The sequence below is a fragment of the Macrotis lagotis genome, chromosome 8, assembly GCF_037893015.1.
Source record: "Macrotis lagotis isolate mMagLag1 chromosome 8, bilby.v1.9.chrom.fasta, whole genome shotgun sequence".
NCBI classification, from domain to species: Eukaryota; Metazoa; Chordata; class Mammalia; order Peramelemorphia; family Peramelidae; genus Macrotis; species Macrotis lagotis.
The window spans coordinates 59,406,585-59,416,546 of record NC_133665.1 but is presented as its reverse complement, the minus strand read 5'-3'; the positions used below and the strand labels follow the sequence as shown (position 1 = coordinate 59,416,546).

Genomic DNA, 9,962 nt, shown 5'->3' with positions numbered 1-9,962 from the left:
ACCCCTGGGAACTCTTGGGAGGCATCCACCTCCACCTCTGCTATCCTCACTTCATAGAAAGAGGAGGGAGTGAAGAACAAGGCCACCTGGTTGCTGTTTATCAACATGGCATGCACCCACACAGAAGTTAAACACTCATTTCTACAGAGGTCCATCTGTTTCATGCATTCCTCCTGGAATAGCCACCTGTCCACCCCCACACACAGGTGGGCTCATGTCTCATTTAGGCCATGATTGCTCATCTCACTACAACAAAAAAACTGAACCCTCCATCTAAGATGATAGGTCATGACAGGGATATCCTATTTACAGGGAGCTCTGTAGACATTGGGCAACTAGCCCTTCCCTCCAGAAATCATCAAGCTAAAAGCAGAGGACTCAATATACAATCAGCTCCCAATTTTCCTGGAATTGATGAACCAATCTGTAAATTATATTTGATGGCTCAGCATCAGAAATGGATATAATTTTATCAAGAAAGGACATAAAGAAGATGCATTACCATTTGCCTTATGTTACCCTAATAACTCCTTAGCCTTGCCATATATTTGGTCAGCTGTTGAACCCTCCTATTTTTGCTATCTCTATTAGAATAAGAGCTCCTTGAGAGCAGACACTATCTTGTCTTTCTCTTTGTATCCCCTATTTAGCACAGTGCTTTGCATGCCAAACATACTTAATAAATGCATTTTATTCCATCATTCATCTAAGCTTTCTGATTATTTACTGCAACAGCTTTTGGGTGGAAAAAAAAAAGAGATTCTGAGAATTGTAAGGAACTTTAAAGGTTACCTAATCCAACCCATAATTCAACAGGAGCCCCTCCTAGAACATTTCTGCTAAGCAGTCATCCAGTCTGAAGAATTCTCTCCATAATGAGATCATCCCATTTCTGGACAGCTCTCCAACTTTGCCCTCATCCCCTTTCTCTTTTTAAAGTATATAGGTGTCAGTCTACAGGATTTTTGCCAGCAACTTTCATGGGCAAGGCCATTGGTGCAGGCCATATGTCTGGTTCACTGTCCAGTAATCAAAGCCGAAATGCAAAGAGCAGAAGTGAGACAGAGGGATAAGGATGGATGAAGGGAAGGAAGACTGATAGAGACTGCAAATCTCCCACAAAGGGAGAATGAAGGTTGCATGTGGAGAATTTAGCTTTTAAGAAGGGGAGAAGGAATGAGTCTGAAAGAAGAAAAGGAAGGTCTCAGAAGAAGACAGTCTAGAGGTCAGGGTGAGAGTACCTAGGGAAGGGAGATTATTTAGAAAGAAAAGCTGGAAAGAGTAAAGGTTTGGATTTTGGATTCCCAAGCCATCAGCTGGTTAGTTACCTCTGTGTCCTTGTCCATATTCTGTAGGTCACTCCGAGATGAGCAAGTCGAGCCACCATTGATCTGGGGAATCAAGGAGTTAATCACTCTCAGGTCTTTCCTTGAGTCCCAAGAATCATACTGAATGTGATTTTTCCATAAACACATATGCCAGAGCATTGCCCTCATACAAGGTCCACCTGGAGATAACTGTAGAGACAGTTGCCTCCATTCCATGAGGAGAAAAAGTGAAGTCTTATAGGCGAAATCTGGGTTGGAGCAAGGATCAAGAGGACTCCAACATCCAGACTCTTATCCCTTGACCCATGGTATATACCCAATACAGATTCAGATGGGGTTGAATCTCCAAAAGGTTATGATACCCAGGTGCTCAGTGTCTTAGACCTTCTCCCTTTATCACATGCATTCCTCCTGGGTCTTTGGTCCCTTGTTTGCTTACCTGGGGTGGGCTCATTCCATTGGTAATCAAGGAAGGCAGTGGACCTACAGAGACCAGACAGAACCCATCATTGAAATGGGATTAGACTTAAGAAACTGAGAACATCTATTAGAAATCAGGAGGGATGGGAATTCAGGAGAGCCTGGAGGGATTTGCATGAACTGATGCTGAACGAGATAAGCAGAATTAGAAAAACACTGTACACCCTAACAGCAACATGGGGGTGATGATCAACCTTAATGGACTTGCTCATTCCATCAGTGCAACAATCAGGCACAATTCTGGGATATCTGCAATGGAGAATACTATCTGTATCCAAAGAAAAAATTGTGGAGTTTGAACAAAGACCAAAGACTATTACCTTTAATTTATTTTTTTTTAATGTTTTGTGCAAGGCAAATGGGGTTAAGTGGCTTGCCCAAAGCCACACAGCTAGGTAATTTTTAAGTGTCTGAGACCAGACTTGAACCCAGGTACTCCTGACTCCAGGGCCAGTGCTTTATCCACTGAGCCACCTAGCTGCCCCATTACCTTTAATTTAAAAAATATATATCTTATTATGTAATTTTGTTGTCTCTTATACTTTATTTTTTTCCCGTTAAGGATATGATTTCTCTCTTATCACATTCAACTTAGATCAATGTATACTATGGAAACAATGTAAAGACTAATAGACTGCCTTCTGGGGGGGGGAGCAAGATTAGGGGAAAAATTGTAAAACTCAAAATAAATTAAATCTTTCTAAAAAATGCATAAATAAAAGACTAAAAAGAAAAAAAAGAAGCTGAGAACATGATCCTCACCCAAACCACCATGATGTTTTACCTGTGGGGAACAATTCCCCAAATATTAGAAGTTCCTAGGATAGAAGGAGTTATTATTGGGAGTTCTCAGGATGGAAAAGATCAGTTTTTAGGAGTTTCTAAGGTAGACAGTACAAGCAGAATAGATGAGGCCAGGGTTGAGGACACACAGAATGGATGGAGCCAAGTATCCCCAAGGTAGATGGATTTAAGGTTGGACACTCTTAAAATAGAAGGGCCAAGTAGGCCCAAGAAGGACCTAAATAGATAAGACTGGTGGTCCCTGGGACAGATGATAACAGGCTAGGGATGATTCTTTTCTGAATTGCCCTCCCCAAAACATACCTGTGACATGTTCTTCAGTAGGCACCACCCTTAGCCTCTTGAAGTAGGCATCAGTCTCAGGGTCAACCACAAGCAATCGTGCTTCATCTTCATGGGCCTTGATACTGGACACAACTTCAGCATGACGAAGTCCTTCCACATTTCGACCATTTACCTGTAGGACCAGGGAAAAGTGAGACCAAATTTGAGAAGTGACAAAGAAGGTAGAGGCCTTAAAACAGATTTTCTATAATCAAATGAGTCATCTTCAGTGCTGCAGTTAGGAATATAAGGTCATAGCTCCTCCCCCTGAGATAAAGTAAGGGGAAAGCCCAGGACAGAGATATCAAGTAAGAAGAGTCAGATAGTTAGACCTGTCCTACCTACCCAACTTCCCTGGGACCCTGTTCATCCCCATTCCCTTTTTCCTCCCCCAACCCCCAGCACCAGGTTCAACATCAAATATTTATTAAAACCACTAACGCAGCCAAGGCAATAAGTGATGCCACACAGCTCAGGTTCCTAACACAGCAGGTCAGCCTCCCCTTCCCCCAGCTCCTTGCATAGAGTCACAGAGATATGGGCCTGTGAGCACACACATGCCCACACAACACACACACACAGATACAAGCTTGGTTCACCAGCTCCCCTTAAGCTCACCTCAATTAACCGGTCCTGGGGTCGAAGGCCAGAGTATGCAGCAGGTGACCCAGCATCCACAGCTCGAATGTATTGCCCAGGTCGAGACTTCTCACTATGCAGATTGAAACCATAGCCATTGGGGCCTTTGTGGAGGTGACAGAGACGTGGGCGCAGTTCCCGGGGAGTTCCAGGCACATCCTGGGAAAAGATGGATGGACAGAGAGGGAAGCCTTGAGCATGGCTTCAGACACAGGTCAGACCCATGAACTCTCCAGAGCCCATAGGTCACCCTATGGCTCAGACCCATATCCCTTTAGGTCTTTCATGGCTCAGAATTATGTCTGAGCTTCCTAACTACACCCATGGCTCAGTCCCACCAGATTTCCCCCATCTCTGACTTTCCCATGGGATGGGTGGATAGGCATTTATCTATACCCCACTCCTCTCCCAATGGCTAAGAACAATGCACAGACCCAAGCTAAGTCTGAGAACTATCTTTCAGGTCCCTATCCCTACCCCACCATACCAGACACCCCCACTGGAGGCCAAACAACCAATACTTTCTTTCCCCAGGCCCTCCTCCCTTCAAAGGGTAAATAGAGATCTCACCTTCCTTTCTTCTTGTCCCCTGATCCCATCCCCCCTCACTCTTTCCTGCCAGGAATCCCCTGGTACCTAGGAAAGACTGGTCACTTGCCAGCATGGCCTCCCCTCCAGCTGTCAGCATCTGGGTGCCTCCACATGCACACACACCAGAACAATTATGCTAAGGAATGCAGGGTCACAGGCCAGGGCAAGGGGAGGAAAGGATTCCTCTTGAACTCACTGTTTCATGGCCTTTCCTGGGTCAGCTTTTTCTCTCAACTCCAGCAAAATTTCCTCCCCCATGACTACCTCCCTGCCTCATCTCCAGATACTGGCTCTTAATAAGATATGTGTCAGTTCTAAGCATTTGTCCATCTGTCCACATTCTTGTGGATAATGAAGAACTGCATATTTCTGTGTGATGGCACAAAGAATGGTAAAGAGTCCTCAATTCTTGTTCTTTCCCCTTCTAGAGCCTCCCTTTAAATGTTTAAAATGAGGGGGTTGGACTCAATCCTCTGTGTCTCTACTGGCTTTGACATTCTACAGACCCATGATCCATGTGTATACATGTAAATGGATCCATATCTGTCTACGTTCATGTGTGTTGGAGGGAGTCATTTCTGAGATCCTGGCTCTGGCCCTTTAGTTGTTTTTTCTAAACATTCCAACTACAGTCAGAGCCTCCTCCAGCTGACATAAGCTGGTCAGTTCCCCCCCAATACACACACACACACACACACACACAAACAAACATACACCCACAGAGCTCACCAGTACCACAAATCTAAAGTCAGAAAAAATGTGAGGAAGAGAGGAGCTCCAAGAACAGCATGCCCCCACCCTCAGGACCCTCTCAGTTCCCCCAGCCTCCAGCCCTGAAGACTCCCAGCTGCCCCTGCCACCAGAATCAGCATCAGCCCCTGACTTGCCCAAATCCTAGTTTAGCAGATTCCTGGAAAGGAACTGGAACCCCAGCTTATCCAAAACCGTGAAGAATACAAAGTTCATAACTGAAGATATATCATGAAATTCTTCTGCATCAGATCAAGATTTACCTTCTTCATTATGCTTGGCTTCCTTAGGCGGATGGACAGATGAGATGGTGGTCAGGGGGAGGGAGGCCTTGGGGATGCCATTTCAAGGGATGCAGAATTTAGTTCATCCAAAGTGAAGAATGTCACCCTGACTTTGGAGAGCCCCCAGGGAAGGGGGGGGCAGAGCCTCCCCCTTCCCACCCCCCTGGCTCCCCAAGTAAGCAATAGTGGCCTCAGCTAGTTCAGAGGCAGCAGGGCAGGTGCTGAATTAAACATCGAGGTGTGGCCTGAAGACAGGGCCAGGGCAGCCCAGGTGCTCCGATTTCTCAGGCCAACTAGAGGGGGCTGGGCAGAGAAGAGGCAGAAAGGGTGGGGGGGGAATACATCCTAAGTCCCTCCCCCTCAAGTCACACACAGGGAAACTGAGGCTTAGGAGAAAGACTGGACTCACTAGCCCAGCCTGAAAGAACAGTGGAATTTTAATTTCCTCGTCTATAAAGCTGAGGGTTGAGTTATGGAAAGCTTTGGTCCATAAGGCTATACTCAGATATCGGTCCAAAATAACAACTCATATTCCTTTACAACTTTTAAGGCAATTTCCCTCTCATCAGCCTTGTAAAATAGGTATTGTAGGTGGATGAGGTATTGTAGTTAGGAGTATTACAGATAAGGAAAGAGATTCAATAAAGTTAATTAAAATGTAATAAAAAAACATTTATCAAAGTACCTAATCTGCATAAGCCACTTTGCTTATCACAAATGAATATATCCTATTAATTAACTGACTTGCCCAATTAGTAACAGCCTGAATTTGCAGTTAGATCCCATGTACTTTCCACTAACCCACACTGCTCCTGGAGGAGGGAGAACAAGGTTCTCCAGCTGCTGCTAAAAAGGGGTTGAGTCACTGTTAGGCAGAGACGACCCGAGAAAGACAAAGCCAGAGAGAAAGGTACCATATACACCAAAATATTTATAGTAGGACTTTCTGTAGTTGAAAAGAATTGGAAACAAAGTAGCTGCCCATCAACAGGGAGCAGCTAAACAAACTGAGCCATATGAATGTAATAGAATGCTACAGTGCTGTAAGAAATGAGGAATAGGTCAAATACCAAGGAGAACCATGGGAAGATTGATGTGAACTGATGCAAAGTTCAGTCAGCAGAACCAGGGAAACAATAGATGTGCTGATACAATAAACAGGAAGTAAAAAAAGAAAATCAAAACTGAACATTGTAATTATAATGAACCAAATTTAGCCCTAAAAATGAGCTGGGAGCTTGCCCTTCCTTCCTCCCTCTTTCACAGAATCAGGGGATAATGGGTAGTGAATACTGCATATACTTTCAACCTCAGTTGATTTCTTGGTTAATTATTTTTTCCTTTTTTCTTTCTTTTTTTTTTGCTTTAAGGGATGACTCTCTGAAAGAGAGGAAGGAACAGATACTGAGAAATGAAGATGATATAAAACCAAACAGATCAATATATATATATATATATATATATATCCATGTATATATGTTTGTATACATATGCAAATATATATATGCATATGCATATTTATTTTATATATCAAGATAAAGAAAATTCTGATCAAAGTTTATGGCATAAAGTCAAAGGTTCTTTAGAGAATCTCAGGCATGAGTAAACACAAACACACATTCATGGACAAATAGACACCCATAAACAGACACGCATACTTACAGGCACCTGTATTGCAAGCACACACCTCACAAATTCATCTCTATTGAACAATGCCACAGAGTAACTATTTCAAATCTTTTTTTAACCTACCACTCCACCCATCTTGCCCCACCTACTCTTTCAAGGCCATCTCCACCCCCTCAAAGTTTTTCCATAGTCACCCAGATTGGTGGCAACTTGATAGTGTGGGAAGACCTTGGACAAATCACTAAACCTCTATGGATCTCAGTTTCCTCTGCAAAAAATTCAATGTTGGGATTAAATCCTGCAAAATCCCAATGTTATCCTATCATCCTTTCTCCTAACTTCTGCTCTCAAGATTAATTATTCATCCTAGCCACTTCTTCCTTCTTTTCTAGAACTTTACTCCATCAATTATTTCCTTTCTTTTCTACATCTTCAATCCCTCCCTCTTCACTGGCTTCTTCCTCTCTGCTTATAAACACACTCATGGTGTTCCTGTTAGGAAAAAAACCTACATCCTCTATTACTCTCACCCCATTTCCTTCTCTTTCCTTTCATGGCCAAGTGTCTCAAGAGTCATTTACACTGTTCTGCTCACTCACTACCTGCCTGCTTACTCACCCCTCACCACCCACTCACTCTTCAACTGCCAGGAATCTGGCTTCAGTCCCTACCACTTGACTAAAGCTGTTCTCTTATGATAAGTACATATGAGAGGTACAAAGTGCTTAGTGTATTGGAGAGTCAGGAAGCCCAGGGTTCAAATCTAACTTCAGACACATACTAACTGTGTGACCAAAGGCAAGCTGGTTAACTTTCCAATATCTCACAGACAAGTGTTGAAGTATAAATTACTAATAGGTTGTTGATCTACATTACTGGAAGAAGTTATGACAACAGGAGTTCCTTACATTGTTGAAATTCTAGGTCTAAATGACCCCTCCCTCCAAAAATGCTATAAGAGCATACTGGAGAGATGCAAAATAGAATAGAAAAGTAAGTATGAAATAGAATTTGGTGTCAGGAGACCTAGGTTCTACTGCCAACTCTGCCATTTATGGTGTGACCCTAGACAGGTCTCTTAACTTCTCATAATCTTGTTTTTTTAAATCTAAATTGGAGATAATTCTTTCTTTAGTTCATAAAGCTGGTGCATGAGGAAATATCTTTAAGGCTTATATAAATTTATATTGTTATTTATTTATATTGTTATATTGTTAATAAATATCATTGTTATTCAACTGGACCCCAATGAATGGAATAATGAATCTCATGAAGGGTTTACATATATTTGAATTTGCACTATTCAAAGTTATACATGGATTAAGTGTGGTAAATGGTTGCTGCCCAATGGAAATAAGTAGTGCAATTTGAAAAATATGTCCATTACAAGGGATCCATTAAGATTCAAAATTTCCATTAATTGGGACTTAGTTGAAATTATTTGGTGATTCCTCAAAGAGAGGAATCAAGAAAGATTTCAAGGATATTATGCCTGAGCTAGTCTTAGAGGATCAAAGGGTTTTGATAAATGAAAAGGAAGAGTCAGAGAGGATATTTCAGGGATACAGAAAGACACTAATGAGTGAAATTAAAGGAAATGTTCAAAGAATAAGGAAAGCTTAGGACAGATCAAATCCCTAAAGAATGAGAGTTTCAAGAGGAGAGTCAGACAGTGGAGAGCTCAGAAAGGCAAGGTGAAGAGTCTAGATTTTTATCCCGCAGTTAAGCGGGGAGTCACTGGAAGGTTTCTAAGCAGGGGAACACCCTACTCATAATTGTGCATTAGGTAAATTAACCTGGCAACTTGCACAGGATGGTTCAGACTGGAAGTGACTAGAGACAGAGAAAGAATAGGTAGAAAACTAGTGCCATAGTCCAGGCAGATATGAGATGAGAGTCTGAACTAGGACTGGAGGTAGTGGTGGTGGTGGAAAATGAAGGCAGACACCAGGAAAGACAGAAGTGATGGGACTTGCTGAGTAACTTTATTTTTTTTTTTGAGGCAATAAGGGTTGTGTCTTACAACTAGTAAGTATCTGAGGCTGGATTTGAACTCCTGACTCCAGGGCTGATACTCTATCCACCTGCCCTTTGGTGATTTGGTAAAAAGGAGCAAAGGAGAGAAAAGTCCACAGGAATGTGCTGATAAATGTTTTTTTTTGTTTGTTTGATTGGGGGGTTTTGCAAGGCAGTGGGGTTAAGTGACTTGCCCAAGGCCACACAGCTAGAAAATTATTAAGTGTCTGAGGTTGGATTTGAACTCAAGTCCTCCTGACTCCAGGGCTGGTACTCTGTCCACTGTACCAACTAATTGCTCCTAGTAATGTTTTAAAGGGGAAAACATACACAAAGATACTTTTAGGTTTAATCTTCATTATTAACATTTTCTCTAGCACTTTCTTAAGTCTAGTTGGACAATCAACAAAAAAATAAATAAAACAAGCCTAGGTTTGTAGCATTTGTAGATTTTTTAGGTATTAATGCTCACACTGAAAATTTAACAATCTAAGGGCAGCTAGGTGGTACAGTGAACAAAGTGCCAGCCCTGGAGTCAGGAGAGCCTGAGTTCAAATCTGAACTCAAGACACTTAATACTTACTTAGCTGTGTGACTTTGGATAAGTCACTTACCCCCAGATGTCTTGAAAGAAAGAAAGAAAGAAAGAAAGAAAGAAAGAAAGAAAGAAAGAAAGAAAGAAAGAAAGAAGAAGAGAAGAGAAGAGAAGAGAAGAGAAGAGAAGAGAAGAGAAGAGAAGAGAAGAGAAGAGAAGAGAAGAGAAGAGAAGAGAAGAGAACTGAATAATCTATTCCAGAACACCCCTGGAAGATGGTTACAAGATTTTAAGCTCAGGTGACTTGGAGCATGATGTTACTGCCATAAACAGAAATAGGGAAATCAGAAGGATGATCAGGTTTGGGAATGGAATTGGGAATGAATTCCATTATGACTACGGTGGATTTTGCAGCATTTGATGGAACATGCTGGAACATCCAACTATCAGTAGGAGATTCAGGGTTGGAGTTTTGAAGAGAGATTAGAATTGTGTCTACAGATCCAGATTCCAATGAGGGTCAGAGGTGATTAGACAAGGGACTGACAAAGTTAAGAAAGTATATATAGAGAATGAAGTGTT

The 9,962-nt window shown here is 42.2% G+C and overlaps 1 protein-coding gene across 1 annotated transcript in view; it reads right to left on the bottom strand.

The window, feature by feature from the left end:
- NHERF2 (NHERF family PDZ scaffold protein 2) overlaps positions 1-9,962 on the bottom strand; it is a 34,489-nt gene that overhangs the window by 5,449 nt on the left and 19,078 nt on the right. Inside the window, exons 3-6 of the mRNA XM_074197224.1 lie at positions 3,555-3,734; positions 2,916-3,069; positions 1,768-1,811; positions 1,329-1,391 (exon numbers count right to left, since the gene is read on the bottom strand). Of these exons, the coding sequence (XP_074053325.1) occupies positions 1,329-1,391; positions 1,768-1,811; positions 2,916-3,069; positions 3,555-3,734 (441 nt within the window). The remainder of the gene's footprint in view (positions 1-1,328; positions 1,392-1,767; positions 1,812-2,915; positions 3,070-3,554; positions 3,735-9,962) is intronic.